The sequence below is a fragment of the Schistocerca serialis genome, chromosome 1 (genome assembly GCF_023864345.2).
Source record: "Schistocerca serialis cubense isolate TAMUIC-IGC-003099 chromosome 1, iqSchSeri2.2, whole genome shotgun sequence".
In the NCBI taxonomy this organism is placed as follows: Eukaryota; Metazoa; Arthropoda; class Insecta; order Orthoptera; family Acrididae; genus Schistocerca; species Schistocerca serialis.
Window position 1 is genome coordinate 539,615,956 of NC_064638.1, and position 26,989 is coordinate 539,642,944.

The 26,989-nt window shown below is 39.8% G+C and overlaps 1 protein-coding gene across 3 annotated transcripts in view; it reads left to right on the forward strand.

Annotated features, from left to right (window-relative positions):
- Positions 1 to 26,989, forward strand: part of LOC126475061 (nardilysin) — a 360,282-nt gene that overhangs the window by 140,433 nt on the left and 192,860 nt on the right. For all 3 annotated transcript variants that reach the window (XM_050102619.1, XM_050102633.1, XM_050102627.1), the window contains exons 10-12: positions 12,803 to 13,021; positions 16,534 to 16,657; positions 18,575 to 18,830. In XM_050102619.1, coding sequence (XP_049958576.1) covers positions 12,803 to 13,021; positions 16,534 to 16,657; positions 18,575 to 18,830 — 599 coding nt within the window. The remainder of the gene's footprint in view (positions 1 to 12,802; positions 13,022 to 16,533; positions 16,658 to 18,574; positions 18,831 to 26,989) is intronic.

The following is a 26,989-nucleotide window of genomic DNA, read 5'->3' on the forward strand; positions in this document are numbered from 1 at the left end:
AATGACTTGAGGAACATCAAATTCACTATACGAAACAAAATACTGTTTGTTGGGGGTGATATGATTTGTAGCGCCACTGTCACAATACCATTTGTTTGGGTCACTGTGATTACTGGTACACATACCCGTAGCGTATGAAGTAAATGCAGCGTGTTCACTTTCTCACTTCTTCTCTTTTCTTTTATTGCTGTCACGAGTGTTCTGTGGACACTCTGCTACCCAGTGACCTAATTGTTTGCACATATTACACGGAAGCTTCTGTTTTAATTGTGACTTCGTCATCTTTACTTGCTGATTACTTGTTTGCCGTTTTCTTGTTTTAGAAACGACAAAAGCTGCACTTCCATTAATGTCTTGTTCACGCAGTTCAATAGTACAGAGTTTTTCAATCAATAAATTCAAGCTTTGCTTTTCTGTCGGTATCGTATCCCAGAGATCCTTAAAATTGTCGTAGTCTTTTCCCAATGGAGACAAAATTCGACCATTTAAGATTCTTTCAGATAGCATATTTTCTTCATGTTTTGCTAATTCATCATTCAGGTCCACAAATAACTTTTGCAGTTTGGCCACTTGTGTACTAATATCTTCCGTTTCATCACATTTAACACGGAAAAATGTTTCAATCAACATATTCAAACGCTGAGTACTTCTACGTTCAAATCGGGCCCGTAATTTGTCCCAGATTTCTTTAGCATTCTTGCATGTTCAGACGAGTTCTGCAACAGGTTTACTTAGTGCACTTGCTATAAGACTTGCTGCCTTTGCGTCGTCCTTGTGTCATTCCACATACGCTTCTTTTTGTGCACTTGTCGCATCTTGCGGCAACTCTACACACTCATGTGTACTGTTAATAATATCTTCTAGTCCATATGAACGCAGCACCATAGAAATATGCCATTTCCATTTGTCCCAGTCGTCAGGTCCTTCAAGCTTATCAATGCTGACCTTATAATCGCTGCTAGCAGTCATGTTTCTTTAGAGACATAAGCTCATTTCAAATATTGTTTTAATTAAACTATGTTGTTTGCCTTTACACGTGTACTGGGCCCATAACCTGATGAAAAATATTATTTTAAAGGCAAGAAAACATTTTATTAGCTTCGTAATTACACCCTGGATACGAAAAAAAAAAAAAAAAAACCACATTTACTGAAAGAAAACACAGAAGTTACACACAAGCCAAGAATAAAGATATTGACAGCAGAGTCATGGAGCAGCACATAAATATAGACGTCAAGGAATTTTTTTCTTTTCTTTTAACACAGGTGTTGGACTGCCAGGTGTAGAAGTATGAAACCAGAATTACCCTACAGATGGTGCTAGTCATCAGTGTAGGGCCCGTGAGACTGCGACTGCAGCACCATTTGCTTCCTGTAATGTCTGACAACAAATGTCAACACACAGTAAACCAAGTTCCTTAAGTTGGTGTCTGTTTCAAACTCGTAAACATACCGAGTTTTGTGCCTAAGAACTCTGATTTGTGGACAGCATTGGTTTCCTGTTATCATTTGAAGAAAACTGCTGCAGAATTACATCGAATGCTTGTCGGAGCTTTTGGCGAACATGCTCATGGGAAAACACAGTGTTTTGAATGGTTCAAAAAATTCAGAAGTGGTGGTTTTGACGTGAGAAATGACGAGCGTGGTAAACCACTGAAAAAGATCAAAGACAATGAATTGCAGGCCTTATTGGATGAAGATAATATTCAGACTGAATGGGAACTCGTAGAACAATTGAATGTCGTGCAGAAAGCCGTTTCTCTTTGGGGTTGAAAGCTGTGGGAAAGGTGCAGAAAGTGGGAGAATGGTTTCCACATGAACAGAATGAAAGGTATTAAGCAAATCGAAAGAAATGCTAGGGTATGTGGCTTATTCTCCGGACTTGGCTCCATCCGATTATCATCTGTTATCATCACTGGGCGACACTATTGCTGAACAATGCTTCAATTGATATGAAAATGTACAAAAATGGCCCGCTGATTGGTTCGCTTCAAAAGAAGAACTGTTTTTTTGGCTTGGTGTTCATAGCTTGCAGGAGAGATGGAAGAAATGTATAAATAGCAATGGAGATTATTTTGAATAAAACATTGTTTATCAGTTTCAAACAACAGACATGCAATTATTCAACCAAATTCTGTTTTTATACTTCTACACCTGGTATATGTGGTCTGAGAAAAAATTCCGTGGAAAAGAAGAATTATACAGTATTACATCTTTTTGGAGAATTGATGCTGTTGAGTTGATGGTAAAATTAAACTGCAATAAGAAATGAACTACAACGTCAGTTTAATTTCCTCTTTTCATTCTTAAGTTCCATAGGGGTTCTCAGAGTGTGCTTTTTGACTGTTGGGTAACACACGACTCAATATTTGAATGTGCACCACTATGTGTGTGACAGATGAAAAGTGTTTGCTTGACTAGTATTTGAAGGAGAATTTTTGTTGTATATAAATTTTTAGGAAAGAGGGAGAGGAGCAGGGGAGGTGTGGGCAGTGGGATGGAGGGTGGGGGAGTGTGTGTGGTGTGTGTGTGTGTGTGTGTGTGTGTGTGTGTGTGTGTGTGTGTGTGTGTGTGCGTGCGTGCGTGCGTGCGTGCGTGCGTGGGTGTGCGCGCGCGCTACTCCATAAGGTAATCTTTGACAGTTTACTTTTGGTACTGGATGTAGCTGTGCAGATGTACATGTGAACCCTACAAGCATTATTAATTTGCCAAGACATTCATTACTTATTTGTCTTTTAATGAGACAAGTAATTAACATTAATAATCGTTTCTCTTTCTGTGGCCAGTGGCCTTTTAATGAGGTGTGTGTTACACTAGGTATCATGTTTATTATTGTATGCATTTTTGTTACAACTGGTTTTAATACCAAAACTGTGTGTTGTGCAAATTGTACAAACATCAGGCAGATAGACCCAAGTACTTTTTGCATCAATAATTGTAGACAAGTAGAAGTACATAGGAAAGAGGCAAGAGTGAGGGAGAAAGCGGTAGTCTCGGACTAAAAGGTACTGTAGGTATGGATTATATTCTCATTACATTGGGTATATAATAATCTTAAATTATATAGCAATCTTATCCAAAATGTTTTTAGCAGTTATATGAAAACCTGGAAGTTGTTTGAAAATTTCGCATTGAAAGTTACGGATTCAACAGATATGTGCATTTTATGTAGGTGATGGTAGATGTACTAGTAATACAAAGACATTGACATATAATCTCCTCATCATTAGCATGGGAAAAAAGGTTCACTGTAAATACAGGTGCAAAACAACGAGGCTATTCTGCAGTTTAATAAAACTTCAAACGATTATGTTGAGGTATTGTGATGTGGTTACTCAACAATGCAGTTATTACTTCTCTTAATGAAATATTATTGTTTAATCTGACTCATTCAGAGTCTCTTTCTCATTATTTTGCACAATCAAACAGAATCATACAAAAAGAAGAACTAATTGTGTAACCGTTATTTGAATATCTAGTAAAATAAATGACTATAGCCTGATTAAAATTATTTGTTTGTTGTTTGTTTGTTGACATCTTGTTGCTATAGTGTTGCCATATCAGTTACCGGCTACAGTTTTTATTATAGATGACACATAAACATGGCAGGTCACTTCATAAGTGTCGTTACTTTAAGTGTAATGCCAGCATTGTTGGAAGTGGCTACTGTGAGGTATGATGGGAACACAAGATGCTCTTTTGATAACTGATTTCAAGACTGAACTTCGCCATACTTTGTTTTTGGTAGCCCTGAATTTAAACTCTTGTCCAAACTTTACCACAACCACATGATATGCTATCTGAGTAAATGGTGGACAACAATTTGCAGCAGATCCACACGAGATGCTGCATTACCAACTGATGAGCAGTCCTGGTTACATAGTATAGGCAACACATACTGATAAAAAAAAATAGGAAGAAGAAGAAGAAGAATGAGTGGAACAAAAAATAAGAGCAAATAAAAAAGTGAATATGATGGGGTGAAGTATTAGAAATAAAAACATTACATTTAAACTAATGTATTGAATAAAAATAATAATCAAAGTTGTTTTGGTAAGCTTTAGAAATAAAAACTTTCAAAGCAAGTGATGAGATTTGAATCCATGACCTTCTATATTACAGGAATATATCTTAACCACTAAGCTACACCACTGCCCTAGGTTACATTGCTATGTTTTTGTCTTTTCAGAACCAGTTGCAGTGATGATTTGCTGTCTTCAGAAAGTTTGGTGTCACTTACAAAGCATATTTGATGTAGGCCAGCCTCTGTGATTGTAATAATAATAATAATAATAATAATAATAATAATAATAATAATAATAACCACAGCGACTGCATAGAAGCGATGGAAGAAACAGATGCCTATAAATATCTAGGACAGAGACAAAAAATAGGAATAGATAATACAAATATTAAAGAAGAACTAAAAGAAAAATATAGACAAAGACTAACAAAAATACTGAAAACAGAATTGACAGCAAGAAACAAGACAAAAGCTATAAATACTTATGCTATACCAATATTGACCTACTCATTTGGAGTAGTGAAATGGAGTAACACAGACCTAGAAGCACTCAATACACTTACACAATCACAATGCCACAAATATAGAATACATCACATACATTCAGCAACTGAAAGATTCACATTAAGCAGAAAGGAAGGAGGAAGGGGATTTATCGACATAAAAAACCTACATTACGGACAGGTAGACAATTTAAGAAAATTCTTTATAGAACGAGCAGAAACTAGCAAAATACATAAAGCAATCACTCATATAAATACATCGGCTACACCACTGCAATTTCATAACCACTTCTACAACCCTTTAGATCACATAACATCAACAGATACAAAGAAAGTAAATTGGAAAAAGAAAACACTACATGGCAAGCACCCATATCATCTAACACAGCCACACGTCGATCAAGACGCATCCAACACATGGCTAAGAAAAGGCAATATATACAGTGAGACGGAAGGATTCATGATTGCAATACAGGATCAAACAATAAACACCAGATATTACAGCAAGCATATTATTAAAGATCCCAATACCACAACAGATAAATGCAGACTTTGCAAACAACAAATAGAAACAGTAGATCACATCACAAGTGGATGTACAATACTAGCAAATACAGAATACCCCAGAAGACATGACAATGTAGCAAAAATAATACATCAACAGCTTGCCTTACAACATAAACTTATAAAACAACATGTTCCCACATACAAGTATGCACCACAAAATGTACTGGAGAACGATGAATACAAATTATACTGGAACAGAACCATTATAACAGATAAAACAACACCACATAACAAACCTGACATCATACTCACCAATAAAAAGAAGAAATTAACACAACTAATCGAAATATCCATACCCAATACAACAAATATACAAAAGAAAACAGGAGAAAAAATTGAAAAATACATCCAACTGGCTGAGGAAGTCAAGGACATGTGGCATCAGGATAAAGTTGACATTATACTAATTATACTATCAACTACAGGAGTCATACCACACAATATCCATCAGTGCATCAATGCAATACAGCTACATCCAAACTTACATATACAACTACAGAAATCTGTAATTATTGACACTTGTTCAATTACCCGAAAGTTCCTAAATGCAATGTAACATATACCGTACAGTTAAAAGGAAGTCACGCTTGATCAAGGTCCGCGTCACCTTCCATTTTTAACCAGACATAACGTCTGAGACAAGAAAGAAATAATAATAATAATAATAGTATTGTGATGCCGTATCTTGTCTTGTGTGAAAGTATCCAGCAGTGTTTGATTAGTGTTGTATACGGAGGGTCTGTAGTTTGTTAGCATCATTGCGTGTTTCCATTATGTCTGATGAAATGCGAAATAAAGGGCGGGCCCATGAATTGGGCTCCAGAATTCCAAACACATCAAGAAAGAAAGCTGGACAAGAAATTGGAAGTGTGCTGACAAATTGCTGTGGCAGTTTGGCAATGATGAACAGTTTAGTCGTGATGTGGATGATATGATTAAACTGGCTCAAACACGTGAATTGTCAACCCACAAGTTATTTTTATCAGACTATAATATTAAAATGTGAATTATCAATCACTTATAAATCTAAAGGAACCGGTCTTTGAAAGTTTCTTTCTAGTAATTTAGACCGAGAACCAAACATGATACAAAATCTTGAAGCCCTAACGACATTCATATTTTCAAATAGAATCAGAACCAGAATTTTATTGTCTCATAACATACATGTCAAATCACTGATTTATTGTACAGGAGACTCGTCAAGCTTACAACAGTGTGCTCCCTGCCACCGTTGGATAAGCAGCTGCAGCAGCAAGTCGTATACTCTTAGCTCACTTATTTGTTACATAGTTTAATTCTTAATTTCTTTGTGTTTTTGGTATTTGCATTGTTTAATTCATAAATTTTGGGCATATTATAGTATTTGAGAGTTGTAGCATCGCGTTTTAGTACCTGAATAGTGTAAAATCGGGTAATCTCCTTCCGCCGCCGAGCAGTGTATCAGCAGTGCGCAAGTAGCAGCATTACTGCATTTAATAGGCAACCTTATATTTTAATAACCATTTAAATTTTGTGTCGATTTGTTTGTACTCTCTGTAGATTAGTTCAGACGTTCTTTGCACAACAGTTTTTAGCATGGATAGGGACTGCAACCGCTGTGTTCGGATGCAGGCTGAGTTGGCATCCCTTCGTTCCCAGCTTCAGGCAGTGTTGGCTTCGGTCACACAGCTTGAGGCTGTTGCCAATGGGCATCACAGTGGGGGTCCGGATGGGGGTTTGTCGGGGACGGCCAGCTCGTCCCGTGCATCCCCCGATCGGACTACGAGTGTGGCTGCCTGGGATACTGCCCACATCGAGGCTGATACCTCACCTGTGGTAGACTGGGAGGTTGTCTCGAGGTGTGGCAGGGGGCGAAAGACATTCCGGAGGGCTGAACGGAAGGCCTCTCCAGTTTGTCTGACGAACCGGTTTCAGGCTCTGTCTCAGGCTGATACTAATCTTCGGCCGGATATGGCTGCTTGTCCTGTTCCAGAGGTTGCCCCTCAGTCTGCAAGATCCGGGCGGTTGCAGAGGGTGGGCTTACTGGTAGTTGGGAGCTCCAATGTCAGCCGCGTAATGGGGCCCCTTAGAGATATGGCAGCAAGAGAGGGGAAGAAAACCAATGTGCACTCTGTGTGCATACTAGGGGGAGTCATTCCAGATGTGGAAAGGGTCCTTCCGGATGCCATGAAGGGTACAGGGTGCACCCATGTGCATGTGGTCGCTCATGTCGGCACCAATGATGTGTGTCACTATGGATCGTAGGAAATCCTCTCTGACTTCCGGCGGCTATCTGATTTGGTGAAGACTGCCAGTCTCGCTAGCAGGATGAAAGCTGAGCTCGCCATCTGCAGCATCGTCAAAAGGACTGACTGCGGACCTTTGGTACAGAGCCGAGTGGAGGGTCTGAATCAGAGGCTGAGACGGTTCTGCAACCGTATGGGCTGCAGATTCCTCGACTTGCGCCATAGGGTGGTGGGGTTTCGGGTTCTGCTGGATAGGTCAGAAGTCCACTACACGCAGCAAGTGGCTACACGGGTAGCAGGGGTTGTGTGGCGTGGACTGGGCGGTTTTTTAGGTTAGATGGCCTCGGGCAAGTACAGAAAGGGCAGCAACCTCAAAGGGTGCGGGGCAAAGTCAGGACATGCGGGGGCCAAGCAGCAATCGGTATTGTAATTGTAAACTGTCGAAGCTGCATTGGTAAAGTACCGGAACTTCAAACGTTGATAGAAAGCACCGAAGCTGAAATCGTTATAGGTACAGAAAGCTGGCTGAAGCCAGAGATAAATTCTGCCAAAATTTTTACAATGGCACAGACGGTGTTTAGAAAGGATAGATTGCATGCAACCGGTGGTGGCGTGTTTGTCGCTGTAAGTAGTAGTTTATCCAGTAGTGAAGTAGAAGTGGATAGTTCCTGTGAATTATTATGGGTGGAGGTTACACTCAACAACCGAGCTAGGTTAATAATTGGCTCCTTTTACTGACCTCCTGACTCAGCAGCATTAGCGGCAGAACAACTGAGAGAAAATTTGGAATACATTTCACATAAATTTTTTCAGCATGTTATAGTCTTAGGTGGAGATTTCAATTTACCAGATATAGACTGGGACACTCAGATGTTTAGGACGGGTGGTAGGGACAGAGCATCAAGTGACATTATACTGAGTGCACTATCCGAAAATTGCCTCGAGCAATTAAACAGAGAACTGACTTGTGGAGATAACATCTTGGACCTACTGATAACAAACAGACCCGAACTTTTCAACTCTGTAAGTGCAGAACAGGTAATCAGTGATCATAAGGCCGTTGCAGCATCCCTGAATATGGAAGTTAATAGGAATATAAAAAAAGGGAGGAAGGTTTATCTGTTTAGCAAGAGTAATAGAAGGCAGATTTCAGACTACCTAACAGATCAAAACGAAAATTTCTGTTCCGACACTGACAATGTTGAGTGTTTATGGAAAAAGTTCAAGGCAATCGTAAAATGCGTTTTAGACAGGTACGTGCTGAGTAAAACTGTGAGGGACGGAAAAAACCCACCGTGGTTCAACAACAAAGTTAGGAAACTACTGCGAAAGCAAAGAGAGCTTCACTCCAAGTTTGAATGCAGCCAAAACCTCTCAGACAAACAGAAGCTAAACGATGTTAAAGTTAGCGTAAGGAGGGCTATGCGTGAAGCGTTCAGTGAATTCGAAAGTAAAATTCTATGTACCGACTTGACAGAAAATCCAAGGAAGTTCTGGTCTTACGTTGAATCAGTAAGTGGCTCGAATCAGCATATCCAGACACTCCTGGGCGATGATGGCATTGAAACAGAGGATGACACGCGTAAAGCTGAAATACTAAACACCTTTTTCCAAAGCTGTTTCACAGAGGAAGACCGCACTGCAGTTCCTTCTCTAAATCCTCGCACGGACGAAAAAATGGCTGACATCGAAATAAGTGTCCAAGGAATAGAAAAGCAACTGGAATCACTCAACAGAGGAAAGTCCACTGGACCTGACGGGATACCAATTTGATTCTACACAGAGTACGCGAAAGAACTTGCCCCCCTTCTAACAGCCGTGTACCACAAGTCTCTAGAGGAACGGAAGGTTCCAAATGATTGGAAAAGAGTACAGGTAGTCCCAGTCTTCAAGAAGAGGCGTTGAGCAGATGCGTAAAACTATAGACCTATATGTCTGACGTCGATCTGTTGTAGAATTTTAGAACATGTTTTTTGCTCGCGTATCATGTCGTTTTTGGAAACCCAGAATCTACTCTGTAGGAATCAACATGGATTCCAGAAACAGCGATCGTGTGAGACTCAGCTCGCTTTATTTGTTCATAAGACCCAGAAAATATTAGATACAGGCTCCCAGGTAGATGCTATTTTCCTTGACTTCGGAAGGCATTCGATACAGTTCCGCACTGTTGCCTGATAAACAAAGTAAGAGCCTACGGAATATCAGACCAGCTGTGTGGCTGGATTGAAGAGTTTTTAGCAAACAGAACACAGCATGTTGTTATCAATGGAGAGACGTCTACAGACGTTAAAGTAACCTCTGGCGTGCCGCAGGGGAGTGTTATGGGACCATTGCTTTTCACAATATGTATATAAATGACCTAGTAGGTAGTGTCGGAAGTTCCATGCGGCTTTTCGCGGATGATGCTGTAGTATACAGAGAAGTTGCAGCATTAGAAAATTGTAGCGAAATGCAGGAAGATCTGCAGCGGATAGGCACTTGGTACAGGGAGTGGCAACTGACTCTTAACATAGACAAATGTAATGTATTGCGAATACATAGAAAGAAGGATCCTTTATTGTATGATTATATGATAGCGAAACAAACACTGGTAGCAGTTACTTCTATAAAATATCTGGGAGTATGCGTGCAGAACGATTTGAAGTGGAATGATCATATAAAATTAATTGTTGGTAATGTGGGTACCAGGTTGAGATTCATTGGGAGAGTCCTTAGAAAATGTAGTCCATCAACAAAGGAGGTGGCTTACAAAACACTCATTCGACCTATACTTGAGTATTGCTCATCAGTGTGGGATCCGTATCAGATCGGGTTGACGGAGGAGATAGAGAAGATCCAAAGAAGAGCGGCGTGTTTCGTCACAGGGTTACGGAGATGTTTAGCAAACTCAAGTGGCAGACTCTGCAAGAGAGGCACTCTGCATCGCGGTGTAGCATGCTCGCCAGGTTTCGAGAGGGTGCATTTCTGGATGAGGTATTGAACACATTGCTTCCCCCTACTTATACCTCCCGAGGAGATCACGAATGTAAAATTAGAGAGATTCGAGCGGGCACGGAGGCTTTCAGACAGTCGTTCTTCCCACGAACCATATGCGACTGGAATAGAAAATGGAGGTAATGACAGTGGCACGTAAAGTGCCCTCCGCCACACACCGTTGGGTGGCTTGCGGAGTATAAATGTAGATGTAGATGTAGAACTGTAATAGGTTGTACATGGAATACAACATTTACTAGAACTATTACTTTTATCCTGCTCAAATAGTCAGATCATCATTAAAAAATTCATCAGTAGAGTTGTAGCATTTTTGTACCAGAGTGCTATATAATTTTCCTTTTCTGAAACAGTATCAATCTTTGGAAAATTCTATTTTAACTTCTTGTATATTTTTATTCCCATATATTGTGGGGTCTGCACGTAAAGATTAAGTCTATGTGTAGGAAGCATGAAACTTCTTTGTTTATAGTTTCATATCCACGATGGAAGTTATTTAGAGCAAGCAATTCTGGCTTATTATTTGTGAAAAAAATAATTTCATATAAATATAGTGAGGGGACACTTAGTATATTTATGTCTCTTAATAGTGGCCGACAAGATTCTCTTGGCTTTGCACTACATGTATTCATTGTAATTTTTTTTTCTGCAAAGTTGATATTTTTGTCAGATCACTTGCATTTCCCCAAATGACAATGCCATATCTCACTATTTCCTCAAAGTAGCTATGGTAGAGTATCTTTTTCATGTCTATGCAGTGATATTGGTTGAGATTGACATAGCAAATACCAGGCTGTTCATTTTATTTTTTAAATAGTCTATACTTGAGGACCATGACAGATTTATATCCAGCTGCATTCCTAAGAATTTAACACGTTCTGCTTTGTTTGGTTCCAGGCATAATTTGAATATCATTTATTTTTGACTGTTTTGTCTTAAACTGCATAAGCTGTGTTTATGGAATATTTAGTTTTAGGTCATTTAGATGGAACCACACATCCAGATTTTTGGGAGTCTTTGGCATTTTCGGGAATTTCTTCTGCATTTTTATTTTCTATCAGTACTGATGTGTCAGCAGCGCATAAAACTGATTGATGATTTATATTTATGGATAAGCCATGTATGTAAAAGAGAACTGTATTGGGCCTAGAATTGATACTTTTGGTACCCCTTATGAGACAGTTCTCCATTTCAAGGAACATTTTCCTTTGTCTGGTGTTATGACTATCCTTTGCTGCCTCTTTCTCAAATATGGCTTACACCATTGTAAGGCACTGACTCCGTACTTTTGCATTTTATGTAATAATAGTGTTTCACACAGTTGAACACTTAAGATAAGTTACAGAAGATTATTGCAACTTTTTGTGATTTCTCTAAGGCGGAACTAACTTTATATGTACATTCAGTAATTGTATAAATTGTACTTATGCATTTTTGAGGTTACATTGAATTTGTTACAAAAATTTTGAATCTGGATTGCAACGATCATTTCAAATATTTTAGAAAACATGGGAAGAAGGGAAAATGGATGGTAGTTTCCCATATCTTCTTTAGAGTCTTTTTAAAATAATGATATTTATATTTCTGCATATTTTAGAACATCCGGAAAGTAGCCTTCTTCAAGCGATTTATTAATTATTTCAGACAGTGGGTGTGCGATTATATTTGAAGCTACTTTGATTAACTAGAGGGCAACTCTAATGACAGGTTCACAGCTGCTATCTTCTCAGATAAAAAATACAGGTAACTTAAAACTTGGAAGACAGAAGTTAATACACTGAAAGTACAACAAGTGATTAGCCTTCTGGTGGAGGGTGTATCTGTCTGTCATCAGGGTATGTCCAATTTCAGCTCTCTTAGGACAACTTGATGCAACTGGATTGGAAGAATGCCAGCTCATCAATAAGAAATGTTACTGGGGTGCACTCTGTTGTGTTTGTCCTACAGTTCTGTGCAGCAGACAAGGGGTGTAGCTGGGAAACGAGCTGCTAGCTGTGTTATGAAAGAGATGGAGCTTATTTAGCACACTTTTTGTGACTGTGCATGGTACTCAACATGCATGTCAGATACTTTAATATTTTGTGTATTACTTGTGAATTCTGGCAGTGGCTAATGGCTCTGGATGACTTAGCTGTAGTTGTCATACAAAATGTGACAACACAATTGCATACCATCTTCACACAGCAATATTAGTCCTTGTAAGTAGAGAACAGGCACTTGAAATCATAAGCAGCTTACATTGAGGAAGATTAAATATGGCGTCCAACTAGATACTGAGCTCTCATTTCCTGAATTTTTTGTACAGAGCTAAAATCTTATGCTGCTCATTGCTTTGCTTCACATGATTATTTATTTAAGCATATTTTATATTTATCGTGTTGGAGGTATTTGATTTTACTTTCGTCTATGTTGATGCTACTGTGATCTGATTTTGATATTTAAATTTTGAGTGTGCTTTGAAGTCAGATGGTGGATACATATCTTTTGTCACAGGTCTTGAATGTAACATTTGGTTACATAGAGCTACTCAAGAGAAAGGGTGCTTCATTCAGTATTTATGAGGAACTTAAGGCTTCTGAGGACATGGATTTTCGATTTGCAGGAGAAGTCAATGCATCTGAATATGTTGAACGCCTTGTTGAAGCAATGCATTATTACCCACCTGAGGATTACCTGACAGGCAGTGAGCTCTACTTTGAATACGATCCAAAGGTCTGTGTATATGTCCAATTACCTTGTGCAATATGTGATTATAAATGAGAATTTTTTTTTTTACTTACGTTCTGTATTACATGTGTATTTTTGGTTTGTTTAATCATAATTGAGGCTCATGCTTTAAATACAAAGGTGCAAGTTAATAAAACTTCTTACTGTGAAACATGCACACAGTCGCTCTGTCTCATCCTTTCCCCACCTGTAAGCCCAACTAAAAATGAATTGTTGCGCTAGATGGAATAGGAAGATATGGGAAGACAAGGTGTAATGAAGGGGATATGGATAGAGTAGGAATTAGAGAGACCTCCCCCATTTGCATGTTGCACATATGAATGGAGGGAGGAGGTGGGGTCAAGTAGAGCAAACTAAACAGAGGCCATTAAGAAAACAAGGTTGAGGATGCAAGGTGATAACATATAAGTTATCCAAAGAATGTTGTAGGATGAGAATATGGAAGTAGCAAATATAAATAAAGTGAATGAAAGGAAAGAGTGTGAAGCATAAGGGATCTGTTTCTGAATGAGGAAGACTTTTGCAACATCTTCAGCATGTTGAGAGAGAAATTGCTTATCTTTGCATATATATATATATATATATATATATATATATATATATAAAAATCACTGTGTGTAAAGACTGTAAGGAAGGGACTTCTTGATATTTAATGGATGGTAATGATCAAAGTGCATATATTCGTGGTGGCTGATTATACAGGGGGGGAGAAAAATTGTGTCATGAAATTTTAACCCTGGATAGCCGATGTCAGTAGGAACCAAAATTACTAATTTTTTAACTATGGAAACTTGGCTCCACATGCTCTGATTGGCTGTGGGGATTGCCCTGTTGCCGTTCGTCGGTTGACAGGCAGCGCTATGGTTGTTGGTTCCCACATACAAACGTCCCTCGCCCCGTCACTGCCCCAATGTGTTGAATAGGTCTTGCTGTTTGTTTCCACCTCACATCATAGGCGTTCACATGTAAGCTTCGCTTCGGAGCATACACACGTCACCTGCGATTTAGTCATACAGTAAGCATTGCAGCACAGTATTCGTTTGAAGAACAATGAGATATGGTTTTTGTTTATGGGCTATCTGACAGTAATGCGCATGAAGCTCGACGGTTGTGTGAGGAACAATACCCAACAAGACGCCACCCAAAACCACAAATGTTTACAGCAATTCACCGGTGACCTGGCAAAACAGGCTCATTAGCGGGATATCTTGGTGATACTGGAAGACTTCGAACACAACGGGATGCTGCATTTGAAGATACTGTTCCCTAGTGCTTCAAGGAAGCACCTACGACAAGTACTCAAGCGATTGCACACAACATGGGGGTCACTCATCAGTTAGTCTGGGAGGTTTTGAGGAATGACGGCCAGCATCCATTTAGTTCTCATCCTGTCCAAGACCTAAATCCTGTGGCGGACTATGAACACAGGGTAAGGTTTTGCCAGTGGTTTCTGAAATGTGTTGCACGAGATCCTGACTTCCCCACCATTGTGTTGTTTACCAATGAGTGCATCTTCCATCAGGATGGCCGTTACAACGGTCAAAATGTTCATTACTGGGCAAGGGGAAGTCCTCACATCACATACGTCCACCGACACCAGGAACGATTTTCGCTCAACATTTGTGCAGGCACTGTGGGTGACCATCTGATTGGGCCGGTCCGTCTACCTCCTTGACTTACAGGTGCAAATTACTTTCATGTTTTGCAAGAAACTCTACCCGGCCTGCTGGTAGATGTTCCCCTGGACATATGGCTACGTATGTGGTTGCAGCATGATGGGGCACCCTCACATAACAGTCGTCCTGTGCGCGGATATTTGAATGAACTCTTCGACAGCTGGGTTATTGGCAGAGGTGCTCATAGGTCATGGCCCAGTGATCGCCAGACCTTGTGCCATCAGACTTTTTCCTTCCAGGTTCTAGTTCACCTGCCAGGATGTTAACCACGTAGAAACAAAGGGGAATTAATGGATCGCATTCCGAATGCCGCCAATCACATCAGGGCAATGCCAAGAATCTTTGAAAGAGTTCAGCAAAACACTGTTCAACGTTTCAGAGCTTGTGTCGCATCAGAGGGTTGCCATTTCGAGCACCTGCTTTAAGTAAACAATGTCCTAGCTACAAAAAAAGCCCTTTTCAGGGCCAACACTATTTGTAAAAGACTTTCTGTGTGCAAACTATCAGCTGTTGGCGGGTTTGTTCCTGGTACGTCTTATCATGAAACTACAATGGATGTGTCAGGATGGCCCGCATCTCGTGGTCGTGCGGTAGCGTTCTCGCTTCCCACGCCCGGGTTCCCGGGTTCAATTCCCGGCGGGGTCAGGGATTTTCTCTGCCTCGTGATGGCTGGGTGTTGTGTGCTGTCCTTAGGTTAGTTAGGTTTAAGTAGTTCTAAGTTCTAGGGGACTGATGACCACAGCAGTTGAGTCCCATAGTGCTCAGAGCCATTTGAACCATTTGTGTCAGGATGCCAGCAGGTTTGCACCCAGAGTGGAAGGCTGGTGCACTACCACTGAGCCTCTGGCAGGCAAAGCATTCTCGGTCATGCGTTGTCCAGAGCATCCGGCAACAGGGCAATCCTGCGGCCAATTGGAGCATGTAGGGCCAAGTTTCCATACTTTAAAAATTGTGTGTCGTCGTCCTACACAACATTAGTAATTTTGGTTCCTACTGGCATCAGCTATCCAGGGTTAAAATTTCATCACACAAATTTTCTCCACCCTGTATATGAATTTATTAAACAGACGGAGGACAGGGTCCAGGAAGGCAGCTAATTGACCTGAAGTGAAGTGATTAGATAGAAGGTATTGAGGTTCTGGTGCAATGAAACAGGCTGTCTTAGCTGTAATATTCTAAAGATATTGTCACTGATTCTGTTAACCAGATGAGATGTGTAGGATAGTTAGGAAGACTTCTTCATACATCACACCATCATAATGAATTTGTCATGTTGGCCTAGCATATAATGAATTTGTTATCTTGACCTGATAGGAAGTAGACTTTCAAATGGAATTAAGTTAAGTCAAACATTAGATGTGCAGCCAGTGGTTTGAGAATGAATGCACTGTTTCAAAACTTGGCATTATTAAAGATTATGTGCAACTCTGACAGGAAAGTAAATAAATAATAAAAACAGAGTGATAGCTTGAAAGCTTAAGCATGGCATGTTGTTGGCTTTTCTCATTTTCATTTATTGAAATTGTTGTACCTTTCCTAATTCACAGTCATTTCTCCTAGTATTGATATTTTAACATATAAATAGCTACACGCACAGCAAACTTTAGTTGTTAAATTAGATACTCAAAAACTACAGTTTACAAAGATGATTAATGTAATTTCTTATTGTTGCATTTCAAAATTTAATTAACTTTTCAATATCAGAACAAGGATGTTTGGTTTCCAGGAAACGTATTTACTTGACAGTGAAAACCTTGATTATAAATTCTCAAAGGAAAGCTCTGAAAAGTTAATCCACATTTTTCTGTATTTTAATTTTAGGCAATAGAAGACTGTATAAGGCTGATGAGCCCAGATACAGTTAATGTACTAATACTGACAACAGATAGCTCAATTAATTTTGATAAAGAAGAACCGTGGTTTAAAGCACAATATCGTTGTGACGGTGAGTGTATCATTGTAGAAAATTTTAGTGTCTCTGCAATTCCATATCGGAAAGTTGTGATATACAAGAGTTTTATGCTGATTGATGTTATCATATTACTAGAGCTACATAGGCTTATTATTTCTGCAGCATGTAGCCACAGCCGGTTTTGTTTAACCATAGAGGAACCAGCTATCACAATTCTGTGGTCTAGTGCATGAACCTGTTAACCCAAAGAATTTTACTTCCGAAATATTTAATAAAATGAAAACTGGTAATATTTTGCTGCTGCTGCTCTGGTGTTTGTTGATGGTACTTTGCTCCTCCATCCAGACTAAAATTCTTGATGTTGTTCAGATATCAATTGACACAGATTCCACAGTTCCTTCAATTAAGCTGCACTGATTAGCAGGCGGTATTGGTGGAGAATGGTTAGACATGTTCTAAGTATATTACCTTTCTATGCTTGTTAAATCCTTTGCATTGTTCCATTTCTGGATTGTGTGAATATGCAATTCAGTATTTTCCTGAATATGCAAAGCTGCATCTTCCTGATAAGTGGTGGATAATCATGATGCTTGGAGACTTTTGTATTCTCGTAATGTTGTTATCAGTGTCTTTCTTCCTAAATATTAGACGGTTCTTCATATTTTCAACTGACATTAACTCAACCTGGGCCATCTGTTTTAATGAAAAGGCTGTTTCTTTTTTCATGTTTCTACTATTTTTTGCCAACCTTCTGGTGTATATACAGCAGGTATTTTTTGTTTTCTTTTTTTCTGCAACACAAAAGTCACAGTTATGATAAGAATGTATGCCCAGGTATTTTCCATTGTATGAAGTAATATCCATACGTGAACAACAAAGTACCAAAAGGATACCAAATTCACATTTTTGTTTAGGCTTCTATGTGACTTGACAAAGTGATTACCGTAAGTGTTTCACTTCTTTTGGTCGTTCTCATTGTTTGAGGTATATATGTAAATGTGACAGTACTTCCTGTGATCCCCAGCCAGCAATATGCTCGGATCACATATGCGTGTGGGATTCTTCTTTAGAGTTGTGGACTCAAAAGATTTTGTGTCCACAATTTCCTGGCATGAAATGTGATACTTGTGAGAATGTGTAGAGTTGTAGGCTGTGCTGTGTATCAAAAGTTGTTATGAGAAGTGTTTCACTTTCAGCAGCTTTCTCAAAATCATTTTTCGTTTGCATTTGGGCTTTTTCAGCTTTTTGAAGGTGCAGCCCTTCTTTACTCTGAGGATGGTCCTTTTCTCTGTTTCTTCCTAGAGACATTTATAGCAAGTCACACAGTTTACAAGTGTCTGAACTGAGTTTGCTGAAATGTAAATTAAATTCTGTTCTGAAAATGCATGTAAAGAAGGTGGATGTTTTTGGTTCTTGTGCATTACCAGTGGTTTCTTGCACAAGAGAAGGCTTAGCTACAAATACACACAACCACTAGTGGCCTCTGGGCATGAGACTGAAAACTGATATAACTCCATTATTTAGCAAATGATGACAGATGGCGTTAGCAGTCACTCAGTTGCATGAACTCAGTTTTTTGATGTGGGTCACAAGGTTTATACACTGGCCACAGAATTGTATTCATATTCAAAGAGTGTTAACTGATGATTGATTTTAAATTAATTTTCTTTTTGGTCCTTTAAAAATTTCCAACATTTTGTCCTTTTTTTAATTTAAGCAGATCCATTTGGTTTTTGCTACTGAGTAATTTTGTATGGGCTTGGTATTAAAATTTATTCAAACTTAATCAATGGCCATTTTTCAATGTCAAATCATTTTTAAGAAAACTTTCTGTCGAAACTTTATTTCTTCGTTGTATTTATGTCCAACAGCAGAATTGAAACTTAACTATTGATATTTTGTACTATGATGAATGAATGATTAACTGATTGCTTACTAATTCTGTTTAAGATATTCCAACTGAGTGGATAGAAAACTGGAAGAACCAGGAACCACACACAAGTTTTGATCTACCAGAACCCAACATGTTTCTGCCAACAGACTTTGAGATTGTGGAACATGACGACCCAGTTCCAGGTGCTCCAGTATGCATACGAGCAGATGACTGGACAGAGGTGTGGTACAGACCGGATGACAAGTTCAATAAGCCTCTCACGTACATATATTGCAGTGTTTCTTCACCTATGGCATCAATCTCAGCTTGCAAGTTAGTACTCATCAACAATATGTAATCATTTTTTGTGGCAGAATTATTTAACTGTCTGGACCCTGAACGTGTGTGAACAAAGAATATTTAGTCATTAACTGCTGAAGAAAGGCCCCCTCCAGACTTCTCCTTACATTACAGTCTTCAGTCAAATGCATCCCTAGTGCTTCTGGACATTTTGTAAAGTAATCTACCTCCCTTTCATTAGATTGTGCCTCAGTCTATTTCTGTCATTTGAAATCCAGCAGATTACTTCCTTGGCTCGTTGACAATCCGGGGGCTTTGCATAATGCACCTCATCGATTTGTTTCAGTTTCATTATAGTCATAATTACGTCTTATCTCTAAGTTGCTTTCGTTTGCATTTATTGCTTACCCTGCTTCCTTATCCATTTATTTTTTTCTCATATCTCTTAGTTATTCTCATCATCCAACTCTCCATTGATTGCTAAACAGTGCTGAGAACCTATGTGTTATTTGCTGGTAAGGCTCTGTGGTGTAAATTTTTTTTTTTTTTTTGACAGATTAGTAATTTAGTTTTGACAACCCTATTTATTTACCAAAAACTTTCAGGCCCATTTGTACTCTTTTAATAATTTGGTTTGCTGTCCAAAGAGTTGTTGTCTTCAACTGCCCTCAATACAGAAAACTCATAAACTGATTATGCAGTTTTCTCTTTAATATGTTTGTTATTCAGTGAAACTTAACAGTTACATTTTTTACTTTATTTATTACTTTATTACTATATCTTCGTCATTTATGATCCATGGCTGGACAGACTGCGCCACAAATACAATGTTTATCAACTAACATTTATACAACACCATATACAAAATTTATATTACAAATTAAAGAAAATATTTATGCAGTGCACAAAACCACATAGAACATAGAGAAAATGAAATATAACTAAACAGGAAAGCAGAACTTCATAGCAGCAAATGAAACTACCATAAAGCAAAATGTTTACAAAACCATGTAGATCACACACACAAAGTTTCGTTTTGGCAAAATATGTACTTTAAGTAAAACACAAAATTAAATGTGCAGTTAACTAAGAACATAAAAAGAAGATTTAATTTAGGCAAAATTATATATAAAACATAACAATATTTATTATTTTGTCCATTCACTAGAACCACTGTTGAAAAACTCTTCCAAGGAATATAGTGGATGTTGTTTCAAGTTCTGAGCAATTTTTTTCCAAAATAATTCAGGTGGCAGGGATTTCACTTCTGGAGGCAGTTGATTGTACATTTTTAGGGCGACTGTTGGAAAGCTGTCTTGTGTGCTTGATAGGCGACACCTTAGCACTTCAGTGTTCCTCTTACAACGAGTGTCATGATTATGTATTTCTTGTCTTATGCTAAAATTCCTTTGATTTTCTTTTATATAAATGAGGCAGAAAAACACATACTGGCAAAAAACAGTCATTATGCCTAACCTGGTGAAAAAGGGCTTACAGTGGTCCAGTCTTTTGCTAGAGGATATGATCCTCTTATATATATATATATATATATATATATATATATATATATGGTTATAATAGAGGGAAACATTCCACGTAGGAAATATATATCTAAAAACAAAGATGATGTGACTTACCAAATGAAAGTGCTGGCAGGTCGACAGACACAGTTTGTGTGTCTGTCGACCTGCCAGCACTTTCATTTGGTAAGTCACATCATCTATATATATATATATATATATATATAAACAAAGATGAGGTGACTTACCGAACAAAAGCGCTGGCAGGTCGATAGACACACAAACAAACAAACACAAAATTCAAGCTTTCGCAACAAACTGTTGCCTCATCAGGAAAGAGGGAAGGAGAGGGGAAGACGAAAGGAAGTGGGTTTTAAGGGAGAGGGTAAGGAGTCATTCCAATCCCGGGAGCGGAAAGACTTACCTTAGGGGGAAAAAAGGACAGGTATACACACGCACATATCCATCCACACATACAGACACAAGCAGACATTATATATATATATATATATATATATATATATATATATATATATATATATATATATATATATATATATATATATATATATATATATATATAGAGGGAAACATTCCACGTAGGAAAAATATATCTAAAAACAAAGATGATGTGACTTACCAAATGAAAGTGCTGGCAGGTCGACAGACACACAAACAAACACAAACATACACACAAAATTCAAGCTTTCGCAACAAACTGTTGCCTCATCAGGAAAGAGGGAAGGAGAGGGAAAGACGAAAGGATGTGGGTTTTAAGGGAGAGGGTAAGGAGTCATTCCAATCCCGGGAGCGGAAAGACTTACCTTAGGGGGAAAAAAGGATGGGTATACACTCGAACACACACACATATCCATCCACACATATACAGACACAAGCAGACATATTTGAAGACAAAGAGTTTGGGCAGAGATGTCCATATAAAATAGCAACACATCTTTGCAGCCTGAGGAGTGTCCCCACAACAACAATCCATAGCTAATGTGGCTGTGGAAGAGTCCATGGTGTGAGAAACTGGTCAGTTATCACCCTCTTCAGCTTCCTCAGGAGGTATATCACACGAGAAAGTTTGGTGCATACATATGCAGTGTGATCATTCATGGAGAGTTTGCTGTCAATCTTGAAGCCCAGTGGTCTGACAGTCTCCATATTTTCTTGCTCTTCAATGTTGGTTAGACTGCATATCAAATGTTGGGTTTTTTCTTCATTAATCGTCATTTTATTTATGATGAACCATTCTTTTATTTCTTCAAACATCGAATTTGATGCACCAAGAGCTTCTGTGGCTGTATGTCCTTTGGCAATAAGGGTAGTGTCATCTGCAAACTGCAACATTTGTCTATTACAGCTCGTATCATTGACATATATGAGGAATAGGAGAGGTCCTAAGACTGATCCTTGGGGCACTCCATGTTCTAGTTTTTGTTCAGGAGAAGTTGCTCCGTGCACTGATACTACCTGCTTTCGGTTTTCCAAATAAGATTGGAGTGTTGGTAGAACAACACCTCCAACACCATAGCATCTTAACTTGGCTGTTAGTGTTGTGTGTGAGATGCAATCAAAGGCTTTGCTGAGGTCACAGAGTGTCAGTGCCACACTCTCTCTCTCTTCAAAACTCTGTCGAAATAAGTCCAGTATGGCTGTCACTGTTGATCTCCCTTTGCGGAATCCGTGCTGATGCTTTGGAATAAGTTGTTTTCCTCAAAGTAATTCAGTATCTGGCAGTACATCACAGACTCAGTAACTTGGGCTATTACTGGTACCACTGAGATTGGTCTGAAGCTGGACACCTCGCATGGATCCCCCTTCTCATATATTGGTACTGTGCACGCCAGTTTAAGGAAGTCTGGGAAGACACCAGAAGATAGACATTTGTTTGTTACTATGGCTAGTGGCTGAGCTAATTCTGCAATAACTTTCTTTAGCAGTGTGCAGGACATGCCATAGATGTCTACACTTTGAGTGTTTGTAGGAGTTCACAATTTTTATCGTGTCTTCAGGGTGTACTTCCTTCCAGTTTTTAATACTGCAACTGTCTGCATTTATTATGTTTGCAGTCGGATCTAGGTCAGAGTGTGTAATTTCACTCACTGTCTTTCCACTATTCTGACGAAATATTCATTGAAGTCATCAGGGCTACATGAATTTAAGCAGGAGGTGCTTTCTGTTCTCATTTACAAGATTCCAGGCAGCTTTACAAGGATTTTGGGCCTCTTTACTGTATGTATCATTATATTTCTTTTTTGCATCCTCTACTGCCTTCCTATAAGCTTTTTTGGCTTTTAGGTAGTTGTGGTGATGTAATTCTTTAGCTGGAATGTCTAAAACTGATTTCATTCGGTCCTTGCACATTGTTACAATACACTTCAATTTGTTGAGCTCGGGTGTGTACCATTGTTTCACATTGATAACTTTCTGCCTGCCTTGTGATTTGTCCACAGGATTCTTCACTGGTCTTACCGGAAACATGTCATCAAATATTGCTTTTAAGGTTTGGAGCAGACATAAGAAAGAATCACTGCCTACTAACTCTGCAATTTTTTGCTGCCAGTTTACACAAGACAGAGCTTCTTTGAGATCATATAGTCCCTCTTCTTTAACAAATCTTCTTCTGAATGAGTAGTTTGAATGCCATGTGCTTATCTGCAGCTTGCTCCTCATACTGGTTTCCATTACTAGCGCACAGTGATCTGCTGTCATAGGCTCAACTACACTGAATTTATAATCCCAGATGTTGAGTTGGTGATTATGATATCCAGGCACGTACCACCTCTTGTTGGGAGCTTATTTGCAATAAACAACCCATAACTGGCAATTAATCTCATAAAGACCCCCTCTCTGGCATCTCCATCACCTATGTGTATGTTGAAATCTCCACACAGTGTGATTTTGGACTTTAGGCGTGTTAGGTAACGCAAACAGTTCTCCATATGTCCAATAAAGTTCTCAAAGTTACCATCTGGTGAATAGTACACAGCAACAACAACTAAATCAATATTTGTTTATAACAGTGCAGCTAATCAAAATCCACACAAAAACTGCTTAAATCAATTTCCTTGATGTTATGATCTCTGTTGGCATACACAGAGACCCCACTGCGGGTTGCAGTTCTTCGAAACCAAGCACTGGCCATGTCTAAGTATTCAACAGATTTATAGAAATCACCTTCTGCTTCAGCTAGCCAGTGTTCACAAATACATAAAACATCTGGTTTAATTTCTTCTATAAAAATGATAGGAGATCCATTTTGGTTCTTATGCACTGCACATTTACATTTGTAATGATTATAGGCATATTGTTTTCAGTACTAGCAACATTCTTGTACAGTGATCCTTGATCCTTGTTTTTAATTTCATAATCTATTTTATTGGCATAATGGTTGGTCTCTGGAACAAAAAACGCTTAATTACAACATTTTTGGGCTTTAGATGAAAGTCTACACCAATCTTAAAAATACTATTTACACCCTTAGATTCCAATTTTTCTATGTGAAAGTTGCTATGACCTGGTAGGATTTTCTTCAAAAAGTTAATTAGGTTTTCTGCTGTCGCTCCACTTTTCACCTTTCCTAAATGAAACCATGCCCGTAGGACTTACGGTGGAAAATGTGGGAAATAACTTTTTAAGCAGTAAAAGTTATGTATAGGATCCCCTCTTGCATTATCATAGTTTATATATGATAATATGTATATGATAGGCATCAAAATACTCATCAGGGACTTGTTTATTATCCAGTCAAGATTGTCTCTATTTTGAACTATGTTTAGTTGCTGACTCAATTTGAACTGGTAACTGTCTGGGAAGTAGAAATATGTGACTTAATTTCGTTCATCATAATCAATGTATTTGGAAAGCCTGCACTTGTGTATTCATTATTTAAATTAAGAAACACTACACCTGCAAAACATTTTTCATCCTTAGCTTGATGATTTCCGAGAATGTTTTCTCATTGTCAAGCACAAATACACTCCTGGAAATTGAAATAAGAACACCGTGAATTCATTGGCCCAGGAAGGGGAAACTTTATTGACACATTCCTGGGGTCAGATACATCACATGATCACACTGACAGAACCACAGGCACATAGACACAGGCAACAGAGCATGCACAGAGCATGCACTAGTACAGTGTATATCCACCTTTCGCAGCAATGCAGGCTGCTATTCTCCCATGGAGACGATCGTAGAGATGCTGGATGTGGTCCTGTGGAACGGCTTGCCATGCCATTTCCACCTGGCGCCTCAGTTGGACCAGCGTTCGTGCTGGACGTGCAGACCGCGTGAGACAACGCTTCATCCAGTCCCAAACATGCTCAATGGGGGACAGATCCGGAGATCTTGCTGGCCAGGGTAGTTGACTTACACCTTCTAGAGCACGTTGGGTGGCACGGGATACATGCGGACGTGCATTGTCCTGTTGGAACAGCAAGTTCCCTTGCCGGTCTAGGAATGGTAGAACGATGGGTTCGATGACGGTTTGGATGTACCGTGCACTATTCAGTGTCCCCTCGACGATCACCAGTGGTGTACGGCCAGTGTAGGAGATCGCTCCCCACACCATGATGCCGGGTGTTGGCCCTGTGTGCCTCGGTCGTATGCAGTCCTGATTGTGGCGCTCACCTGCACGGCGCCAAACACGCATACGACCATCATTGGCACCAAGGCAGAAGCGACTCTCATCGCTGAAGACGACACGTCTCCATTCGTCCCTCCATTCACGCCTGTCGCGACACTACTGGAGGCGGGCTGCACGATGTTGGGGCGTGAGCGGAAGACGGCCTAACGGTGTGCGGGACCGTAGCCCAGCTTCATGGAGACGGTTGCGAATGGTCCTCGCCGATACCCCAGGAGCAACAGTGTCCCTAATTTGCTGGGAAGTGGCGGTGCGGTCCCCTACGGCACTGCGTAGGATCCTACGGTCTTGGCATGCATCCGTGCGTCGCTGCGGTCCGGTCCCAGGTCGACGGGCACGTGCACCTTCCGCCGACCACTGGCGACAACATCGATGTACTGTGGAGACCTCACGCCCCACGTGTTGAGCAATTCGGCGGTACGTCCACCCGGCCTCCCGCATGCCCACTATACGCCCTCGCTCAAAGTCCGTCAACTGCACATACGGTTCACGTCCACGCTGTCGCGGCATGCTACCAGTGTTAAAGACTGCGATGGAGCTCCGTATGCCACGGCAAACTGGCTGACACTGACGGCGGCGGTGCACAAATGCTGCGCAGCTAGCGCCATTCGACGGCCAACACCGCGGTTCCTGGTGTGTCCGCTGTGCCGTGCGTGTGATCATTGCTTGTACAGCCCTCTCACAGTGTCCGGAGCAAGTATGGTGGGTCTTACACACCGGTGTCAATGTGTTCTTTTTTCCATTTCCAGGAGTGTATTTACATAAGTATTTCGTGTGATGTTTGCATATGTCTCACTCTGCGTCTCTTGCACTGTAGTCATCTTTCTGAGGCTATAAGGTAGTGTGCCTCCTCCCTTATGCAGAAAACCACACTAATCACCACTCACATTGATTGTATATCACAAAAAATATTTATGTTAAAATTTGCATTTCATAATGAGAATAAATTCTTCAAATACATTTTGCTAAGCCTGTAAAAATACCTAACTGAAGCAATGCATCCTTCCTTAAATCAGTAACATTTGAACAATGCATAGAGTGTGAAGGTCTTAACTAAACTTCAGGAATCCAACCAACGAAACACCCCAAATAAGCATTGGAGGTGTTATGACAATCACAGTGCTCATGAAGTTGTGCATGCACAGTAGAGATAGTTTGAAAACTGTTGTGATTGGCCATTGTTTGAGCAAAAGCAGTTACTTCCATCAGCCACCATGCCGAGTAGAGCTTGGCAATAACAGGAGATAAAGTATGAATTTTTCTGACATTTACTGATTGAAATCTGTTGACTAGTGTGCCCAGGTGTCAAGCAACTTAACTGTGTAACTTGTGTAAACACTACTTGAAGGCCAACACCATGCCAGTGTCATTTTATGTCAGTTACTGCAGTTATTTCCCCTGAATATTGTTCCATAAAGCTAAATGATGGGAAAATTATAATTAACACAAAATTGGATGTGAATTAACATTGTGAATGTAGGAAATTTATGGAAGTTATAAAAAGTGTCATAAATGGTGGGAAAACATTAATTTGAGAATGTAAAAGTGGGGTTATACTATATATGACAAGTAAAAACTGTGTTCTACACTGAGATTTGAATCTTGATCCCCGTTTTTCACGGCAGTGCACCACTAATTACACCAGGCCCTTCCAGCTCAAATGCCTGTTTGTTGGCAGCTGGGACCGTGCTGGCAGTGATTAGCAGGGTTCAGCAAGCAGCTGATGCATGGGTAGTCGGACAGCTGGACCATGGGCTGTGTGACTGTGTGTTCTGTTGACAGTGAATGTGTTCAATAGGGCCACATGGTGGGTAGCTTGTACTTCCTGCAGGTGAGATGACAGGCATTTATGGGTGCCAGTGGCCAGTGGGGCAGTAGTGGAACAGTACGAACTAAGCCTTTCAAGCATACTTCAGTCTTTTCTCTGCATCCTGGGACCAACTGCATGGAGCTCACAATGATGATGTTAAACTGGAGAGAGCTCTGGGCATCTTTATTGGCCAAAGACCTGCTGCTGAAGT